Source organism: Polyodon spathula, unplaced genomic scaffold (assembly GCF_017654505.1).
Source record: "Polyodon spathula isolate WHYD16114869_AA unplaced genomic scaffold, ASM1765450v1 scaffolds_827, whole genome shotgun sequence".
Lineage (NCBI taxonomy): Eukaryota > Metazoa > Chordata > Actinopteri > Acipenseriformes > Polyodontidae > Polyodon > Polyodon spathula.
In genome coordinates, this window is record NW_024472314.1 from 102,543 (window position 1) to 125,000 (window position 22,458).

The 22,458-nt window shown below is 44.6% G+C and overlaps 1 protein-coding gene and 1 pseudogene across 1 annotated transcript; both read right to left on the minus strand.

The window, feature by feature from the left end:
• Positions 1-1,085: 1,085 nt before the first annotated feature.
• On the minus strand, positions 1,086-12,278 carry wnt10b (wingless-type MMTV integration site family, member 10b). The gene is made up of 4 exons (XM_041241875.1): positions 11,153-12,278; positions 8,637-8,899; positions 5,859-6,229; positions 1,086-5,370 (listed from the first exon to the last, which is right to left on the minus strand). Exons 1-4 carry the CDS (start codon positions 11,224-11,226, stop codon positions 4,912-4,914), a joined length of 1,167 nt encoding a protein of 388 aa, XP_041097809.1. The 5' UTR covers positions 11,227-12,278; the 3' UTR covers positions 1,086-4,911.
• A 4,551-nt stretch (positions 12,279-16,829) lies between these two features.
• LOC121309036 lies at positions 16,830-19,301 on the minus strand (annotated as a pseudogene).
• Positions 19,302-22,458: the final 3,157 nt, after the last annotated feature.

Sequence of the window (22,458 nt, forward strand, 5' to 3'; positions counted from 1 at the left end):
AGAATGTGCACAGTAATTACAGCCCGCTAAGTGTCTCCAGGAGGGATATTAATCACAGTGTCACAGCAAGGAGCAGGCTTCTCTGAGCCGCTGGCACAGGGACAGGGTTCAGTGCAGCAAACCAGATGGGACAGGCAGGCAGCCTCCCCTCACAGCGAGCCCAGCCACTGATTAAACACGTTTGCTTTGTCAGACACACAAACACATTTCTGGAAAGACATCCATGTTCTTAAGGCATTAGAGAGCAGCTCCGAATGCTAACAAAATCTTCTTCTCCCTTTAGTTTTCTTTCTGCTCCACCCATCCTGGTGACTCTTTCAAGCTCGGATGTTTTAAGCACCCCCCCTCAAAAGAGATCTTTTCTCGCTACAGCTGGCACACCAGTGTGTAACCACGAACCTGTCCCCACTGCGACGCTCTGCCCCCAGCAAATGTAAGAAATGCACCACAAACAACAAAGTCTGTCCTCCAGATTGTAACCACTTTTCAGATAGTCCTTCGAAAGGTTCGTAAAATGAGTGTTTCCCTTGTCTAAGGAAGCTGCAGCCATCTCTACTGGCTGTCTCACTAGCGGTCCCATTGCGAAAGGCAGCTTTTACGTATTGTGAAATACACTTGGCAGTGCGCTTCAGAGCTACCTTCAATAAAGTATATTCTTTACATGATCAGCAGCCAGGAGCTTGCTGTTAAACACATTCCTCCATACAGCTACACGAACAACTCCTGTTACAGGTATGCCTCATTGTTGACTGGCATCTTGGCATTCATTACTCTATTTGAACAGGGGATCTTGTGAACGCAGGACTGGGTGCAGGGTGGTGAGAGATTCAAGCCTTGTTGGAATCGGTCAGGTAAAGGGCAGCCCTTTTGCCCAGCCGCTGCACAGCTATGGCCAAGCGTTTTGCATCACCCTATAGAATTAACTCATTTTGCTTCACAAAGTCCAATGAAACCTGCCGAATAATGTTATCTTAACATACTGAACTGCATACCGCTTTGTAGTTTTCCATATACTTAACATAAAACTGCCAAAAATCGACAAATGTGACATTTCGAAATACTTGTATTACTATTATGGGTTCCGGTAGACTTTTGCGATATCATTGTGTAGTTTCTTTGATTACAAGATGTTGCATACAAAGATGTTCATACATCATTCTTTTTTTTAATTATGTGTCAATGCTAAATTTTTGAGTGGTAGAGTATCTGCAGTTCTGTGGGTGTGCCCTAGGGGGACAGGCAGGCAGGTATAGAGTTCTTATCCGCGAGAGATCCTCTCCTCTTGAAGCTGATGTTCTGAACGCTTGATCTGCAGTGACTGTGCGGCCGCACCCCCCAATCTGTCAGCTGTAGCGGATTGCAGGGAACACTTCTTAAGAGCTTTCCAAGTCACCTCGGGGGGTGGGGGGGGGTCTGGGGGTTCTCACTTTTGGTTTAACCCGTACAGGTAACAGTTCAACAGGGACGACCTTTCTGTGAACCCTGTCAACGTATGCCTTATTTTACCTGAAAGAGAGGCTTAAGAAAAACGCTAATGAGTAATTAATCAGATCTATAGGGACGCCGTTCCCCACCCCTCCCTGCCCGGGGCGGATGGCGAAAACGGGATCATGTTGAAGTGGAAGAAGACAAATATTTCCATGTCTTTGAAGACGACACAGTGTCTTCATTTTCTGCTCTGCTTTGAAGGATTACTACCAAGGTCTGTAATTTGTATGAAGACTCGCAGTCACTGGAGCTTTAAAGAGTTACAGAACTCCCTGCAGTGTTTACATGAAAGGCATTGCTTTGCTGTATCCCGCAGCGGCATATTCCTGATTGTTTTGATATTTTTTTATTCATGGGTCTGAAATCACCTGGGGAATCACCCGAGCACTGACAAGAAGAAAGAGACTTTCTCTTACAAGAAAGCGCTGTGCGTCCAGACCGGTCCTCCCTCCTGCAACAATCCCGGTGCTCTGATTGAAAAGAGCGGAGTGCTGGGGGGACAGAAGACTAGCACTGTTGCAGGAGGGAGCGTGATCCGGGTACACCGCCAACCTTAGAAGAGAAATTCTCCTGGCAAAAGCTTCTGAGAAGTGCATTACTCAAGTGATGTAACGACTGACGGGCACTAAAAATATAATATATCGATACATCTGCATTGATAAATAGGCGGAGATCCGCAGTTAAGATCCCTACTCTATAGCAATACTGCAGGCAACACATACAGTACAAGCAATCAGCTTGGACATTGTTTTTTTCAATTTAATACACAAATATAAAGATTTAACAAAATGTACAGACCCTTTTTTTTTTTTAGTTCTAATGGTAGTATCATCATGATTCATTTTACACATCGTGCCTTTTTTGCTTTTTATACAGAGAGAGCTTTTCGGGGGTCCCCTCTGTGCATCACGCACATGGGAAAAAGTCTGCTTGAACGCATGTCCAAATCAAACTCGCTAATGGTTCTGTATGTCTTTTTTCTCTGTAGAATTGCGGTAGCCAGCTTCACCCCGGCAATGCAGGTTTAAAAAAAAAACAGCTCCCTGTCCAAAATCCCGTCCACCCCAGTTAAGTGTGTGTAGAGCCCTTGTGCAGGTTTTCTCTTCTGAACCCGTGGGGTCAGCTCCATCCCTCACACCCTCTAACGCTACATCATTAAAAAGGCTCCTTGCTCAAAAGGTAATGCAAACCAACACCTCTAGCTAAGTGCGTGTGAGCCTGTCTACTATCATTTTGTTTTTAAATCACTTAAAAATACCTTCTTTTTTTTTTTTTTGGAGGTGGCTGTATTTTTAGGTCGACTGAAAAGACCACAAGCCATCACTAAGCCTCTCGCTACAGGGAGTCCCACAGGTGGCTAGTTCAGGTGAGTCCAGTCGTTTGTACATGGGCTATATAGCATTATAAAATGGTAATGCGTATGAGCTTGGTGCAACTACTGCATTTGAACCCAAAACCTTAGTGCTTCATAGATTGTGCATTAGCTCCCTGAGAAATGCTGCTAAGAGTTCAATATATGTGCATAAATGTTGCCCTGCCTCATTACACAGCCCAGGTATTTGCTAGACAGAGCTGTTAATACATATGTGCACGGAGACAGCACCAGCACTGTTATCCATCTCCCCAAAACTCCAGACAGCTTCAAGTGCCAGAGAAGCCTTAAAGAGATCTAATAAAATCTCAAATCCTTTTTTTATCATTCATCCCTCTTCATAATCGTGGGCTCAGCAGGAAAGCACTGTAAGCCTCTCCAGTGCGCAGATTAAGCTGGCGAGCGCTCCCATATCAAATGTCTTTGTGTATCCTTTTCTTTTTTTTTTTTTTTTTTTTTTATGGAATTGCTTGAGCTGCATGTAAATATGTGGCTGCTGTTCAGGCAAGCAGATGAAGAGCCCTTTTTATTTTATGAAATGACTGCTTGAGCCGAGGAGGGGGAGGGATTGGGTTTTGAACGAACAAGAACACAAGGAGGCCGTGTTTATGCACTATGCCTAATTTACTGGTAAATTCAGTCAGGGGTGAGACGTGTGTCACAAAGTTCCCATATAGATCATTCCTGTTGAAAACCATAACCCTGCAACAATTCCCAAGGCTTGGTAAGTAGGTGCTGCAAGAATTGTGAAAGTTGTTTCAAACCACAATTAGATTCCTATGTTTTGGATCTCATAAGCAGATACTGGTTTGAAACAGCAATGTCTTTTCTGCAGGTCCATTAAAAAAAAAAAAAACTTTATGTTAACAGGTGCCAGCAGGGGAGAAAGTTTGGATCGCACTCGGAGACACCCCTGAAACTTTCTCAGGTCCCTATTATACTGTTTAACCAGAACATCTTAAGCCTCCCTTTTTGCATGGAGACAGTGGTGTCACTGGAGTGTTATATACCTGCTGATGCACTCAGTGATACCACACTTCAGAATCAGCCTTTTTCTCTCTGCTGCGTACCACAAGGCTGATTATCCTCCTAGTATGAACAGAGAATGGTGTTTGCAGTGGGATACTGTACTTGCAGCTATTGACACAGCACTCTGAAAATGCAATCTCTTCAAGTTCCTATTCATTTATAGATAAGGGTAACCGTCCTAAAATTAGACTCCAGCTCACTTGTACTTTTTATTAAAGTGTTTCTCACGATAAGCTATGGGTGTTACTCGAATTTGTTGGATTATTCAAAAGCAGATATTGTTAAGGTTTCTATTTCATTGTTTAGCAAGATGAACTCGATTTTAGTTTTTGTTGTGCAGATGCTGAAACCTTTATTGCGTTACACTGTGTCCAGCCTTGCCACTCTACTAGACTCGGGGCTCCACTTCAGATCTGTTTCAGAGAAAAAGACAGGATCCTCTGGCTTTCATCAGCGGCGTGCGCCCATTCAGTAACGAGGCACTCCTGAAACAGCAATGCCTGTTCCATCCTTGCATAAAGACAGCTCGGTTTTCTGGGTCTCACAAGGAGTCCATCCTGACTGCACTGAGACTGGGACAGTGTGTACTCCACTTGCAGCTCCACTGTTTGACTCCAGAGACAGCATTATTTATTTTTCAGAATTCGATTAAAACTGTTTTACAAGAAAAATAAATAAACGCTATCGTAACTGCATGAAGAGGCACTGGTGCCAGGTTTAGGGTTTCACTTGCAGGCTCTCAGGGCAGGCTTCTCTCGTGTTACAGACATCCCATGAAAAGACATTGAGAAGACTTGGGTCTCTATAGTAGGTCAATATAACACTGCTTTAAAGCAAGAGTGACAGCTTCTTGATCACATGAATAGTCCCTGGTGTCAGCAGTGGGATGGTTCTTGCCAGCATTGCTGCCATGCTCGGACCTGAGACCGGGGGAATCTATTTTCAGGTCCGTACAACACTGTTTCATGAGCACCCGGATCTCACAGCTAGTCCCTGGTGTGAGCAGCAGGACGGTGCAGGTCTCACTTGCAGACGTTGACCCACTGCGTGACTCGGCACTCCTCACACAGCACATAGCAGCACCAGTGGAAGCGGCAGTTGCATCTCTCGCTGCGCGTCTGCTTCAGGATGTTATGTCCGCGGCCGCAGCACAGGCTCCCGCAGTTGTCCATGTTCTGGCTGGTCTTGTTGCAAATCCGTCCCTCGGTGCCAGGCGAGTCCAAGGCAGGGTCTCGCTCGCAGAAATCGGGGGACTTCTCGAAGTACACCAGCTGGCTGGCCACCCTCTGCTTGCTGAGGCGGGGGTTGAAGACGCCTGTGTTCTTGTTCTGCGAGTTGATGAACACGGCCGTCTGGAACTTCTCCCGCAGCACCGACCCCACCAGCCTGAAATCGGGCGTGACGTACCAGCAGGTTTTGAACTGGCAGCTGCCCGAGGTGCCGTGGCACTTGCACTTCCTCTTCATGTTTTCTTTGACCACCTGCCGACAGAACACAAGACACGCTGGGAATGAGAGATGGCCGCTCAGCCCAATAAAAGCTCATCCTTTCCTAGCACAGCGAATTCCGCAGGGGCACAATCGAATTGCTTTCTCAATGTTCCTAGTGTCACTATTTCACATGGCACACTATTCAGTCTCTCTCTACATTAAAAATAAAAGTGTTTCCTAACTTCAATCCCAAAGGGGTCAATGAGCACAAACTGTGAACAGCAAACCTGCTCATTTTGTCAGATGATCCTTAAAAACAACAACACTTGTGCTGTACTTCTGAGTTATTAATTTACATTCTAAAGGTGTCATAGGCTTAAAATTCTTAGCTCTTATAAGAAAGAAAAAACAGATCCCCTTTTCATTCTTCTGCAGATCATTTAGTTTACCAGACTTTATTTCCCTTTGACTCTGGTGAAAAGGTCAAAGGGGACTATAAAACAAGACTCCCCACAGTGACCCAGCTGTGCCAGTCTCACCTGCGTGCCCACTTTGTTGTTGTGGAGCCGCATGCGGGCGTGAATGTCCCGGGGCGATTCGCTGGAATCCAGCCAGTCCTGGGAGAACTTTTCCCCAAACTTGACGTTATGGCTGCATCCGCCCCATTTCCAGGTGTCCTGCAGGCTGGAAGCCCCCTGCTGGCTCTGGAGGAGGTGCGCGGGGAGCCCCTTGGTTCTCTGCAGGGTCTGCAGCTGCAGCTGCTTCAGTTTCAGCTGGATCTGACCCTCGTCCCGGCGGCTCTTGGGCTCGCACCCGCATCCCTGCAGCTTGCCCAGACTGCAGGCCGTGGCGACCGAATGAGCCACCCCCGCCGCGAGCAAAGAGAAGGCGAACGCGCTCTCCCGGAAACCTGCCAGGAGAACGAACAACACAGGAAAACCGCCATCACAACCCTGGGACGCTTCAATCACATGGCAATGGAGGGTCTCTAGAGAGGAGAGCGATCCCTGGTACGCCATGAGAAACAGGCAGCGTGAGACTGCTCAAGAGGCCTTGGATTGCAGCTCTCAGCTGTTCATTTTTAGGGTCCCCGTTCAGTTCAGTAGACCAGGATCCCCCCACAACACATATTTCTGAACCATTCATTTCTTATTGGTGATTATGAGGCATACAGGAATTAATAATTGCCTCAAACCCACTTGCTGGACCAGGCAGTCAACCCCCAGTAACAGAGAGAACCAGGGGGGAGCCATGAGGTGGAGTTGGGGAAGGAGATGGGGTGTGAATGAATCAAACGCAATAGTTATCAGTCTATTTACACAGCCAGAATTGGATGAGATTATGTGGTTTTAAACTTCATATCATGTCACTCTCTCTTTCTCTATCTGGCACACAATCTATATGGTGCATATGATAATTCGCTTTGAATTTTGTGATAAATCATTATCTTCTAATAGACCTTCTGGATTGAATTTGGTTATATTCAAATAAAAGTTCATTTTATACAAATAGATTATAGATTAGCGTAGTGAAGATTAGGAGTATGAGCTATGGCTTCTCGTCTATTAGTGGATATACAGCCTGGAGCCATGTCTGTACTGATTGTCAATTAGATGCAAATCTCAATCTCATCCCTGTTATACAATGAAAGAGTTGAAGCGTGTGCGTGTGTCAGTGTGTGCGTGTGTGTGTCAGCGTGTATGTCTGTGTGTCAGAGCGTGTTTGTGTGTGTGTGTGTGTGTGTGTGTCCTACCCACCGCACACAAACACACACACCCAGACACGCTTGACTGTTCACTATGATACTGTAGTTTTAATAAATGTATTTGCTGAAGCAGGCCCTACCAAAAGCCCAGGGGGAAAAAAAAAAATGCTCAGATCGTTCCTTTCTTCAAACTTAATTGCTCCTCGGCTCTTATGATCTCTCCGCCCTGCTGGGAAGAAGTGCTCAGCACCTCAGTCTCCATAGCACTCCTCAGGGCACAGCGACAGGACCGTGCAGGGAATACAAAACACACACACAGCTAGCAGACAGACAGCACTCTCTGAAAAAGTTTCCCACAATATAAGCACAAAAAGTTTCCCACAATAAAAGCACAGCAAAAGATGGCAGTTTATATTTAAAATGCATGGCAAATGTTTCAAGGTAAGGGATATTTTTTCTGCTCTGGTATGTAATATAAAATGATTAACTGGTACGAGGCATTATCAGAATGGTATCCTTGTGGTTACATTGTATCTTGTGATATAATGATAATCAATGAACCAATACACAGCGGGATCAACTGCTCTAAACAGTGGCGGATCATTAAAATAGGAGACTTTGCGGTTCGTTATATTTTTACGGATAGAAAGCTAAAGGGTGGAACTTGTCCTGGTGGATGTTTCATTATCCCAGCATCGGGTCCTTGTGTTTCCATTGTTGGTGATGCTGTGGTCTGCAAATGGTTAGCGCGGGTTTCATTGGGGTAAAACACTGGGATTACAATGGGATCCCAGAGGGATTTTTAAAGACATGCTTCTGCAAGGGCTGCACCTCCAGCAGTACATCAGCAGATGGAAACGGGCTGTATGTTTGTGTGTCGCTGCCTGCAAGTCCTAGCTAGCAGTTGGGCCGGTTCCCAGTTTCTGACAGCACCACGTCGGACAGTCTCTGGGTTTTAATGAGAAGTTTTATTGGGGGCTGGCAGTGAGTAGCGGGGAGATTCCCTCTGAAATCTGGAGCGGTGCCTGTAGCTAAGCCCTCCTCTCCCCTCCCTTGTACAAAATACCATTCGAACAACTGTCGTCCCCCTCACACTTACACCTCCCTCCCACTGGCCTTGCTCATGACTCTCCCCTAGCAGTGCCCTCTCCTTCCCCTTCACTCCCCCTGACTCGCCCCTCTTCAGTAGCACACTATCGTTGAGCAGTTTGTCCCTAGTATCTAGTGCAGAGTTTTTCTCCCCTCCCTAGCCTATCTTTAGCCGCCCCTAACAGAACCACCTGCTCCCCCCCCCCACTCTCCCCTCGTCAGCGTCTGTCATGCTGTCGTAACGGGCGGTGTTGTGGGATATGGTTACAGGTTCTGTCCTGTCCCCTGTCGTGAGATGAGATGAGGTTAAAAGCTCTACAACCACAAAAGGAGACAAGTTCGTCTCTTTTGCATTGTGGTTAAGATGCTTGCTTGTAGTGTGCCAGTTCGTGCCCACCCTGCGCCCTGTTATCCTGCCACTAAGCAGTTTGCCCCCTTCACCCATCCTTCCTCACCTCCCCCTCACCCCTTCTTGCTCCCCCCTACCAACCCCTGCTTCCCCTCGCACCCTCCCCTGCCTCACCTCTCTTCAGGATGACGCTGTCGTGAGGCAGCTTGCTCCCAGTCTCCAGTGCAGAGCAGTTCCAGCGCTGCTCCCTCAGCTGGTACTGGCACTCGTGGATGGCGATCTGGATGCCCTGCAGGGCGGAGGCGGTCACGTCGGGGCTGCGCACACACAGCCTCATCTGGTGCTTGGTGAGGCCCGGCAGGGTCAGGCACACCGTGTTGGGCGTCAGCTCAGGGTCGCCCGGCAGCTTCACGCCCGGAATATCATTGCACAGGACTCTGGAAGGAAGGAGAAACAAAGGGATCAAACCCTGGGTGCCCAACCTCACACTCCGAGGTTATGAAACTGCATTTCTGTCTCCACCAAAACAGATTAAATCACAGAGCCGATTGTGTCCGAGACACAACGGGTAAGGGTTAGGGTGCCAGTTTCAAAACTTCTTTCTCTCTACAGATCTCGAATGGTTCATAAAGGTTTGAAGAAGGTTAGGAAACTGCATCTCCATGCTTGCCATAGTGGCTCCACCACCTCTACAGTTTACTATACAATGCTGATTCTATGTTGGAGCCTCAATGGTAGCACTTTGGACATGGAATCACCTACCAACTGAGCATCTACTAGTAGCCCTCCATCAAAGTAAGCCAGTTCGGCTGTTTTGCTGTCCCGTGGTGACTGCCTTGTAACAGGGAATGCAGATTATATCTATTGCAGAATACAGACATTTTTTTTTTGTTTAAACCCTGGAAATATACTACAGTGCTTACACAACTTTGCAACGACCCTGCAAAAGTAACGCAGCACAATCTCATACCACTGAAAAGTGACATTGCCCTACTTTACAGTAGCTGTCATGTGTTCTGGCAAGGGCACAGGTGTGTTCATTCGAATCAGGATCAAAAACACAAGCTTGGCACATCACTCCCCTCACGTCAGGCTGGAGTGGGAGCCAGCTTGCCACTGAGTCCTGGGAGGGGAAACTGACAATCAAAGTCATTGGTGTATGGCATGAGCAAATCGAAATATTTATTTAAAACAAGTTTGAACAAATACTGACGCTTTTCTATAAACAGATCCCACAAGAACTAGTGGCTTGTGTACACAGTATTTGAGCCCACATACACAGACCCTGCCAAATTATAAGCACCTAATGAATTAGTTTGTGAAATATTAATAAATACTGATACAACTTATGGCTCTGTGGTTAAACATTAATTGTAGGGTGCCAGGTGTCGAAGCCAATGATGTCCTTCTCATTTGGAGGCTTGGGTGTGTGTGTGGGAGGGGAGGTGGGGGGGCACACATGCTCTGACACACACACACACACTAACACATGCACACACACACACCCACTGACACACACACACACACATCACAAAATAAACACCCCAGAGACCAAGAACTGAATGGCAGGTTGGGGTGATCAGGAGTTTTGAGGAGGATTGAGGACCTCTCGCTCTCGTTCTCTCTCGCTTGCAACTTTCACTTGTTAAAGAGAAGCTTGCTGTGGGTGAGAAATATCACAGTTATCTCAGCTGCTACACCCTGCCCCTAGCGGATATAAGAAATCAGTGAGAAATGCGTCACACCACAGGGGGCAGTGTGACAGGGTTCGTTGTGGTTTCTTAGGAACAAACACAATATGTTATTTTGCAACAATCACTCCTGTGATCAAATAGGTTTTGATTCAAAGCAGATCCTTGTTTTTTTTTTTTTTTTAGGTCATTCATTTGCAATCCAGTTTGGATACAAAAACAAACACAATCATGCATGAATAAATGCCATTTGGATCTAGCTGTTCTTTAACATGGGCTAATATCAAATAATCAAACTAGAATCATTCATTCCTCCTAAATCCTTTGGTCTTCCCTTATACATTAAACAAATATACTCTTACAACACTGCTCTTGCACAGATACACATTGGCTTTGGTATTATGACACCCCCAAAACAGACTGTGATGTAGCTACATACTGTAGAAACTAACCATAAAGGAAAATGGTCTTTATACAGAATACTCTACAGAATATATACAGGTCCTTTTCTTTAATGGAGTTTGGATTATAACATTAAAAACCAACAAAAGCGTACTTCTGTTTTTACCATATTTTAATCAAAGCCAGAACCTGAGAAAGGCCGTTTAAATGTTTTAATATCAACGCGAGATCGGCCAGGACTTAAAAATGGTTTGTTGCAGATAAGAAACTTCTCAAACACATTTCCATCACACACTGTGACGCACAAACACAACGGCTGCCCTCAAACACACACACACACACAAATAAACAAGCACAACATTTTTTGCAATACACCATGTTTTACAGCACAACGAATTTACAATACTTTGATTATCTAAATGTGTTGTAGTTTGTTTATCCTTTTTTTTTTGAGCATGCATCAATGTGGTGTTTCAATGTTTAATGTGATAATTAGTTTGCGTATCCTGTTTTAATGGGGTTCTCTCTCTCTCTCTCAGTCCTCGACCCCGCGTCTCACTTTCTCTCTGACACAACCTGGCTGACAGGCACACTTACCTGGAGACAGGTGACAAGACGGCCGCCCCGAGGATTAGGACGCATTTCCAGTAGCTAGTGTTTGGAAATCCCATTTCAATAACCGTTGGTCCCAGCGTGACATGAAAGAAAACTCGTGTTGCTTCTGAGGTTAATTTGTTTTTTTAAAGTTGGCGTCGAGAAGTTTCAGAAAACTGCCTGGTGACATTTTACGAAGCTCTGTAGAGAGAAGTCAACACTGGCTAAAGCCTACGTAAGTGTTTTTTTGGTTTTTAATAGCTATTGTTACATCGTAGCCACGGAATAGCGGTTCACGGTTAAAATTGGCAGTCGTATGCAGAGTGATAATGAGTATGGAGACGCTTTCTTTGTCAAAAAAAATAAAGAAAATAACAGTAGCTTTGCCAGTCTGAGACGCGGTGCCGCTTGCGTGTGGATACTGAAGAGACGAAGGGTTCAAATAGGTGATAAATGTGATGGATAGCCCCGGTCTTTCCAGGGCTCTGTGTGTCTGCTGCTGCGTATGTTTGTTTCTGCGGGGGCTCGGGGTCAGGAGAGCAGACTCCCTCGCCCTGTCATTGTTCCTTTCCAGTCCCGGAGCTCTCCTGGATTCAAGTGGTCACTTGACAAGGCTGCTGCAGCAGGAAAAAATCAAATGCAACCTCATGACAAAAAGACAGAAAGAAAAATATGCCAGTAATTTCAAAGACAGCAGCAGCAGCAGGCAGGCGCGCAGCTCTCCTCTCGGCGCTGGAACAATACCGAGTTTGTGCGCGCTGTCATCTGTTCCCTCTTTCCTGTTTGTTATTAATGTGGCATTATTGTATTTTAATTGTATTTAAATGGACCAGTTTCATCTTCTCTGCCCCTAGTAAAAAAAAAAATATTTCACTGAATATTCCAGTTCTGCCTCTCCACATCTGCCGCCTTCCTAAAACTTTTAAATCCTTATTACGGTGCCAAGAGATTATAAAACTTTTTTTGGGGGGGGTTTCCCATTAGCTACATATTTCGCAAAATGCTTTATTAGTTGTTAATTAACTTGCCAGCTTCTTGTTGTTAATCTGGGCGTCTGATTAACTTTTATTTTTTTAGCCTCTGGATATACAGCTGTAGACCCGGTACGCCTTTGCTTGGGCTTGCTGTCTCGTCTTTGGCTGTGTCGACGCATCTCCTGAGTGTTATTGCAGAATATTATTCAAGCACCTCCCTCGCTCCCAGCCCTCCCGTACCTCTCCCCACACGCTTCCCTGTTTCTTTATTCTCCACAACCATTCTGTTCTGTTTGAATAACGATAACTACAATATGTGTGCAATATTATACTAATATATAATAACAACCAGCTATGGTACACATTGCAGTAACATCTGTCCCCTGAATCGATAATGTAATAAAAGTCCCCCCCAGGGGGGGCAGGGGGCGGGGGGCGGGGGGGGGGGTTAAGGCCTACATGGTGTCTCAGTATTGTCATAGATTTACTGTACGATGCTGAAAAAGTGTAACCTTAACTTTTGCTATCACTTCACTGCCATCTAAGTTTTTCCACTACTTTATGTCTAATCCTGAGTGATATTTGATTAGACTATGGTATTAAGATTTGCCAGCAGAGTTGAAAGGGATTTTCACAGCTCTTCAAGAGAGAGAGAGGAGAGCTCACCTCAGTCCTAACACGAACAGCCCTTGTTGTCTAAAGCAAACTACCAGTTGAGCCAATTGCATAATGGTTTTGTCACGTGGATCACACTGCTGCCCGCTGTTAAGCTAGGCTGACACCAAACCCACCTCAGATTCAGCCCTAGATGAGTCTTGAGAAGTCAGTGAAATAGCCTGCTGTGCCACCTAGCTCCTTGCATCATTAGTCATCATCGCTATCAGCTTTTTTCATTTGGATTCCTCCCGTAACCGTAACTGAACTACTTGGCAAACTCTCACTGTTGGGTTTTCATAAGCGTGTTGATTAATGTCAATAACAAAGCATGTAATTTACAATGTGATTAACTCCCAACAATAAATAGCAATTACACTGATAATAATGCAGCCTTCTGGCACTAAATGAAAGAGACATTTCCAAGCCACCGCCACACATGTGGAAAACTCGAAATCTCATGCACAGTCCATTTTGAGATCTGATTATGAATAGGTTAGAGCCGGGCTCTTTTGGCACAGCAGACAGACAGGCAGACATGTTGTAATGAATCTTTACACTTTAACATACTATATCTTTAAGATATGATTATTATTATTTTTTTTTATTTCTGAACTTAGAGTTTGAGCCTCATATAAATAAACAGCAGTGGCTGAGAACGAATTCACAAAGCACTGAAATTTGAGTTTCCATAATTTTCAGTGTGGCCCATAGGGGTCACTGTTTCCATCATTCCATCATTCATTGGGGAACGGGGCTGGAGCACTCGTCCTCCAAAACGCGCTCCTGCCAGTCCGTCATTTTTCACGCTGTGGATCCACAGCTAGGCCACCAGAACTATAGCGCTGGAGGACAACATAGATCTGGAGGCTCCACTGCAGAACCACAGGCGCCCTGTCGGCCACAGGGGTCGCTGCTGCACAGTGAGCCATGGTTTCCCTGCAGACCTAAGCCCTCCCTACCCGGGCAGCGCTCGGCCAATTGTGCGCCACCATCTAGGAACTCCCGGTCACAGTTGGCTGTGACATAGCCTGGACTCGAACCTGCGATCCCCAGGCTATAGGGCGCCTTTTTATTTTTTTGACATGACTCAGGGGAAGAAGTTCTTATATTCCCACATTCGCCTCCTGTGTTACGGATAATCAGGACCCGCGTCATGACACATTTCCTGTCCACAGATGGGGCCCCATTACATGTAACACAAGAAGGAAGTGATCTTAAGGTGTTGTGGCAGAAAAAACATCATTCCAAATTTTAAAAAAGGCTATAAAATGAAATGATAAACAGACACGAAAATCAGGAACTACAGATTCCACAAAGGTCAAGTTGACGAAATTGTCTGTTTCAGTGTTTTTTTTTTTTTTTTTTTTTTTTTGACAGTATGAAACGCTTGCAAACTTTTGCAATGCTTCCAAAGTTATCTAAGGATTTGAACAGGATTAATGTTATTTGCCTGCAGTTAGCATGTTATTGTAATGTCAAATGGCAGGTGTATAAAAAGTATCCCCTAAGGAATCTGGAAACACTTCAGAGCAACAGAGGCTTGCTGGTAATTAACAACATGTAGGAATGCAAGTATTGCAAGAGACAGGACACCTGTACATACAGTCTAGAATAGTCGTTACGCAAAATCTGTAATAGATTACTTGTACTTGATTCAATGAATGTGCATTCATTGACAGAATGTGATGGCTCCAACCAGGAGACACTTAAAGGGTGAATAGGAAATAACATTTTTAATAAGACTTTGAGTTCAGGAGCTGCTGTTCAGTTCTTCTTGTTTTCCATGTATGTAATGTCGGCTAGATTAGTCAAATAGTCTGGTGCACGGCTGTGGATTGCCAGCATGAAAAAAAGGAAACTTGATTCAAAGTGGCCGATCACTAGATGGCACTGACTCTATTGTAAAGACTTTGGCTGATCTAGTCTATGTTATACATGTAGGCAACTAGAGCAGGAAGAAAAGCTTGCACTCAAGTGAAAGCATCATAAAAACATTTTCCACACATCTCAGATTTCTTTCTTCCATCGTAAGAACATTTTGAGACTTAGACAGTTCAAGACTGGGTTAGTGAAGCGGTCTGTTTGCAGCTTTCCGCATCCTTCTGTTCTAAACTTGCTTTACTCAGCTTTCCTTTATGTCCTCTTGTTCTTCTCTCTGTGCTGAATTTGAGGTCGTGTCTTGGGTTAGCTGTGTCTGTGCCATGTATGACTTTAAAGACTTCAATCAAGTCCCCTCTCCCTTTTTTTTGCTAGGCTGAAGGATTTAAACAGTAATTCCAAATAAACCCACTGTTAAGTGATGTCGTTATTGCATCTGCATTTTACAGGCATTAAATCAAGGAAAAAAATATATCGTAAAAATGATTAAACAATGCCTCTTGGCTGCAAGTAATAATGAAATAGTTTCTAGCTGATGCCAGAAATTTAATAGTTTATGTTGCACATCAAGTAGTGCCAAGGGCAGCTGTTCACCCTTAAATTAAACTGGGAAAGGTAAATATTAATCATCTCCACTCTCTCGCTGCCTGCAGCCCAGCTGAGCTCCTTGTTCTGTCATAGCTAGCCGATGAACAGATCCAATTTTTTTATTTTTATTTATTATTTTGACTTGCGCTCATCCCTAATACAGAAAGGGAACAAAACTTTGCAGGCATGTAGTGTCATGTGTCCTATGAAGGAGACTGGCGCATGTCACCTGCCCACATGACTCTAGACCTTAGATGGCGGACGGGGCTAGCCGAGATGGTGTGGGCTGACCATCACAACCAGCAGGTGGATTAATCTTATTTTAAAGATATGCTCACCTTGCAGCTCCAACTCAAGTCTCTTGCTGTAACAGTACAATCTGCTGTGGTTTAACAGGGTATGCAGCTACAGATAAAAGTTTTTCATCACCTAGATTGGGACACAGTTTTATAAAAAAACTATATGAACATAATTTAGATCTTTTATTTAACGTCATGCAATCAAAGAAACTACAAGGTGATATCGCCAGTCTAATAATAGCACAGTTTTTCATTTCAGAGTTTGAAATGGAAAATATTTCAATTTTTGCCAGTTTTTCATTAAGTACTACGGAAAACTACAAAGAGGCATGTAATTCAAAATGTTAACGCGACATTATTCACCGGGTTTCGTTCAGCTTTATGAAGCAAAGTTAGTTAATTCTATAGGGTGATGCAAAATGTTTGCCATAGCTGTAGGTTGATGAATCAGCTCCAAATAACAATTTTTATATAGCGTCTTTCATAGTGGGCCACCATCACAAAGCACTTTACAAGACACGAGACTATGGTGTGTGAACTACGCATCAGCTACAGAGTCACTTACAACAACGTCTCACCCCAAAGATGGAGCACAAGGAGGTTCAGTGACTTGCTCGGGGTCACACAGTGAGTGAGTGGCTAAGCTGGGATTTGAACTGGGGGGAGTGCTTGTTACAAACCTGTTTCTTTAACCACTGGACCACAAAGCCTCCTAAAACACTTGTTGATCCAATTGATCGGAAAGAAGGAGCACGATCTGGGCTCCACCATGCGTAATGAAAAAGTCATAAAAACATTAAACTATGGTGGTAAAACCAGTCACTAAGAAATCAAGAAGGTGCAAAACTAAACTGCTCAACAACAAAGCAAACGAACGACATTCAAAATTAATTTAGTGGCTGATATCGTTTAGTTTAGTTCAAAAGTTTTGTAGAAGGCTGCAAGTTTAGTAGCAAATGAATCTGTAGCGTTTAAACTAGAGCCCTAGCGCGCTACCCTGAAGAAACCCTATACAAGCATTACCTGGTTTCAATACAGTGGGTTCAGAGAATGTAAATATTTTTGTTAAAAAATTGTAACTCTGAATCACTGTCGATTACAGTAGAATGAGATCCAGGTTACTATCAACAATTTGTTACATCCTTGTAATAAATATCACCTTCTGTTTAGATAAATTGAATCCCAGTTAAGATCAATATTGTCTAGTTTTGACTACAGTATTTCACTCCTTTGTTATATCTGTAGCCTCTGATCATTTTTTTTTACTTCCAACTTCAGTTACTTGCTGTGATATTCAGAACCTGGTCTACGAACACGCACTGATGTTGCGGCTGGAGGCACACGTCTTACACTGGACTGCGCGGCACCAGTAAAACCAGCGCTGGCAGTTTTCCTCAAGTCTGGCAGTCTCTTCCCTGAAGCCACTGCCGCAACACAGGGCCTCATAGCTGCCCAGGTCACTCTCTCCTGCCTCCTCCTCGGTTTCACTGCAGGCACGGCCATGGGTCCCCTGGGCGCCCGTCCGTCGGTTGGCGAGACAGAAATCGAGCGATTCTGCAGAGAACAGCAGCTCGTCGCGTCCCGGGTGTTGGCAGAGTCCTGGCGGGTATCAGGGTTTTCCTATCGTTGCTTGCTGTGACGCGCACCGCACTGTGGGAGCGAGCCAGCAGCCTGCCCCCCACGCCCCTGAGCGCGGGAGTCTTCTTCCAGCAGGTCTGCACAGAGCGGGAGCTGGACAGCCCGTGCCACTTGCACTCCATCAGCAAGAAGTCCTTTACCATCTGCCAGGCAGGGAGAAACCGTCATCTGTTTTAATGCTGGGACAAATACTGCTTGAACTGTATTCTTGCTGTTAAAAATTTCCTTTGTATCATTTAAGTCTTCACATCCTGAAGTTTAATACAGCCCTGTGGCCTCAAACAGGATCTCAAATAGGTATTTTCTCTAAGTTTAGCTGAAAACATCAGTGATACAGTAATCCCACGTAGAACAACTGTAGTGTCTATTACAGGGCGGCAAGTTAGAGAGCTCCAAAGAGGCCACAGGGGTGCTTTGAACTTCTGAGTGTCAAAAAGGGATGGGATGATTGACACATACAAAGATACACAAAGTGAATCTTTTTTTTTTTATAAATTTAGTCGTTGCCAATTTTTTACTGTGGTTTTTCTCCCCAGTTTTGTGTGCCCAGTTATTATCTGTATCCACGGTTCGCTGCTGATTTTTATGCAACTGCTTTACTTGTATTAGCCTCAGATCTGTCTAAATGCCTCAGGGTGCCACTCATCATTCTCCCAGCCTCACTGTTGTGCAGGTCAATCAGGGTTCGGATGTCGCTTGCCCCCTTCTTACACTTGAGATCCATGAATTGCCAGGACTTGAGGTATCTGAAGGTGACACCATTACCACAGCCCCCCCCCCACTGCCAGGTCTGGTCCTGGGGGCGGGGCTCTGTGGAAGGGACGTGGCTGAGGGACGGGGGAGGGGTGGGCTCTGCACAGCCACACTGCAGGAGCTCCCCGGTCGAGCAGGCTTGGCTGACAGCGTACAAGACCGCTGCAGAGGACAAGGTGCAGAGGAACGCAGTCTCGCGGATATCTGAGTGGAGAGAAAGAGAGACAGCATCATCCTGGGGTCCTGGACCAGTTCACCGAACTGTATTGTTCTCCTGTTTAGTCTAATGTCAGTACAATAAATCTTATGAAAGTTTATCACAGTAGTTTTGCCATGCTTTCCCCAGTGTCTGTACTATGCATTTACCATAGTTTACCCTGGTTTGCCATATTTATTAATGTACTTTACTAGTGTTTACCTGTGCTTTAGCACACCTTCACTATGCTTTATTACACTTCGCTTTGTTTTTACCATGGTAAAATTTATAAGGGTTATTACCAATGCCAAACCATGCTCTGCCCCTTTCCACTGTATTTGTATTGTAGGCAAGGGGGGAGATACCAGCTGGGTTCATTTAGAAGTTAAGGGTGGCGGTTTTTAGCTCTGCCATGGCTTAATATCACAATTCTCCAGTAAGCACCCTTTCTCTCAGGGCGTGAGGGAGCAGTTCAGTCTCTATGCCAATGCAATCCTGCCAACCTGGTGCATGAGCCCACACTCCCCTCTTCTCTCCTTCTCCCCCCCCTCCCCCCTTCCTTGGGCTCATGAATTCCAGTCCGTTTTCGCCCTGATTTATCTGTCAGGATAAACTATTAGAATTTGCCTTTTGCTCCTTGTGTCATCAAAGATCAGAAGAATTTGCATAAAGCTGTAGTAACCAATAGAGTTTAAAAAACATCTGTTCAAATAAAATGCTTATGACTCATTGTGTTCATTTCGCAAAAATTCAGCTATTGCTGATGTTCGGTCTTAGCTGCCCACCATAGGCATCAGTAACAGGCTTTTTGCATAATTGCAGTAAGAATGACTCAAAATGATTGCAAACATCACAAAAAGGTAAGGGGGGGTAAAACTTAAAAACAGGTGTAAAAAAGGAACTTCTCTGTTGTATTTTCAAGCAGGAATTGTGCTGCACAGTCCATTACCTTGCTGCACCAGGCTGGTGAAGTGCTGACTGCTGGCACTGCAGTTCCACAGCTCTCTCTGGAAGTGGTAGTGGCACTCTCGCAGCGCCAGCCTCACCCCCCTCAGCACCTCGGCCACCACCTCGGGCTCTGTGCGGCACAGCTCAGCCTGGCGATCCGAGAGTCTGCGTAACTTTTTACACAGAGCGTGGGGGTCCATGGGCAAAGGGCTGCCCCCCATCCTGCAACAAACACACATTCAAACACACACACACACACATACACGCACACACACAAACATACAGACACATGCATGCACACACACACACACACACACACACACACACAGACACAGTTATACAAGACAATACGTCCGCAATCTGTTTCTTGTTTTAAGGTGACTATCATGCTTAACTATTAAACACTCAAGGGTGTTTAAAGTAGAAATACTGAGAAGAGAAACTTAATAATTTCAATGGCAGACGCTTCATCCAGAAGTCTTTCTCAGTGTCTTCACAGTGGCCACAATGTTTATTATTAAATGTTTCTTTCTATAAGCACTGTTGTGTGTTTAATAGTTATGGATGACAGTCACTTTAAAACAAGTTGTGTCATTTTTTTCAGGTCTCAAATGTGCAGATTTCTAAGAAACGCATGTTATAGAAAACATGTATTTGTTTTTAAAGCATGATATCTGGTACTAAAATAGCTTAAAGAAATCTTTGTTTGCAAGCCGTGCTTTCAGGTGGCGTTGCACTTCCTTGGTCATTCTTTATATTTAAATATTTAATTTCTTGCCTGTTTACTATATGCGTGTTCTGTAGAATTTTCTATCGCTATTTTTTTTTTACTCAAACGTTGCTATATTTTTACACTAATCTGAAATGCCCAATTGAATCTGCCTCACTGTTAACCCACTTGTGGATGAGGAGTACTGAAGGTCAAGACCCACCCCCGTTCCTGCTGTCAGAGCAATGTCTAAGCAGCAGGTGGGACCAAGCACAGGAGTGCCTATACGGCAATCGCTGGTGGGTGATTCGCTTCGTACTTGAGGGACAGATGCCTTGAGGGGGTCGTGCTTTCAATAGGTTGGCAACCCAAAGGAAATAAGTGCTTCTTCTTTGTTAATACTCTATACTCCATTCCTTGTCAGAGTATTGAATATCTTGACTGTTTAATATGTTTAAAGTGTTTTATGTATAATTCTCTATTGCTGTTTCTTCTCATTATTGACCTGCTTACTTACAAATGCTCTGTCCTGGGGGCCGCATCTGAAAACACTCCTCTGTGAAGTGAGATGGTTCAGCCACTAGGGGGTGTGCAACTGCCCTGCTCCCTACAACTGAGGAACATGGAAATGTTAGAGAGGGGGCCGAAATTACAGCTGCAGCCCCCTACTGGTCAATTCTCAAACCACTACCGTCAGAAAGTTACATTTCAGGAGTCTTTTCAGAAGCAGACACAAGTCAACAAGCCAGGTTAACCCTTCGTGTGATGCACATTGAATTTATAGAAGCAACTGAGGAACTACCAGCACAAAAAGGATCTCCAGGGCATTCGTTCAAGACATTTTGTCCAGCATGATCCTTTAATTTAAATGAGCATTATTCTTGTTCTTTTCCCCTAGAAAATGAACCCATACTCAGAAAACTGAACCCATGATTTTGTAAAATGAAAATGTATAGATAGCAAAATATGAGCACGGTACAGTAGTTGGTACTTTGCACAGTGGAGAATCCTGTATAAAACAATATCCAGCTGCTGCAATCACTTCTTTCTTCACAAGGTTTATACAGATATATCTTTGAGGACACAAAATACTACATTTTGCAACTGAAACAGATACACCAGTGCTGTGACAACATATAGAAAGGTCATCATACTCATCACCACAAAAATAAGACATGGCCTGAGATCAGAAAGGTTTTATTCACAAGAAACATCCTGTCAAACCCCTCACAAAACTATGGAAATTATTTTACACTTTGCTTTTTATAAAAAAAAAAAAAACATCCCTACGCTGTGTGCTTCATCCTTCGTCCTCCCCTGCCTGCCTCGGTGTGTGTACAGGGGGAGAGCTTGACTGGCAGGCCTGGTTCTCAGCCCAGATGTCTCTCCCATCGGTTCTTCTTTAAATCTCACAATCATTTAAGAATTAGAAGCCCACATCCCCCTCTGTGCCCTGAATGGAGCGGCTCAGGCCCTTTCCGCTGGTCCTGGGTCAGTGAGGCTACACAATGCAGATCACAGCCAATAAGTTGGGATTTAGGGACCCTATTCAACCCCTGGCCCATGGAGACTGGTCACAGCTAATGCTGCACCGCCTCCCAACATTGTGAAAGCTGACTGCAGGTTAGCAACGAGGTCTAGGGCTCCTAGTGTGGCGACCGGGGTCTGCTTAGAAGGAAGGCTCAGGGAGGTGGCGCAGCAGGACTAAACTAAACAGAGATCAACTGCGTCTCTAAATTCTGTGCACAGTATTAACTGTGTTATGCGAGGTGTAGAACATAAAGTAATTCAACGTTATTAGCAGTAGCCCATACTTCAGTGCAGGACTCAAGGACACAGTTAGAATTTAACAGCCAGACTCAGGGCAGCGTTAGGAGACACTTCTACACAGAGAGTGGGGAGGGGCTGGGATGGGCTACCTAGCTACGTCGTTGGCGTGAATCACTGGAATATTTTAAGAGCTGATTTGGCCCGGTTCCTGCGTGAGAGAGGCCCGGGACTGGATGGCAGGCATGGGGGTGTTCTGGTCCAGATTGTGGTGCTCTCTCCCTCCCCTTTCATGAGCACTACATTCACAAGCATCACCAGCTCTATAAAGACACTTTGGCTAACATGTTACACATATCTGCAGCAGGGAACTGAAGAGCAGCTCCTGAACTTCTAGTCAAAGCAGACATCCAAAAATATAAAACACAGCATTTGAGTAATTGCAATAAGAGTGCAAACAGCATAAAAAGGTAAGATGACAGTAATAACAAAATAAGAACATGCAGTTTGAAGCTGTTTCATCTAAAACTGTATATTTCTGGTCCCCCTGAATAGAGGTATAGATTCACGCTGGATATTTTACCAAGAGCTGTAGAAAACCCCAAAGACTTTTCCATAGATGAGCATGACCATCAACAAACACAGGGTTAGAACAATGTGGTTCCAAGACAACAGGTTTCTAATTGATGACCCTATTGGGTCAAAATGATTGATTTGTCTTCTAGCAGTATACATAATGAGCGTTTTCCTGGAAGACCTCCATTATTTTAACTAACACAGGCTTTCAATAACATTATTATAAATACCCATTCAAACCTGCGTGGTCTTGCAAGCCTGTGCACCAATGCTATACACAAATTATCATGTAAGATACAGTTCTCGTATATATGCTTGGCAAATGA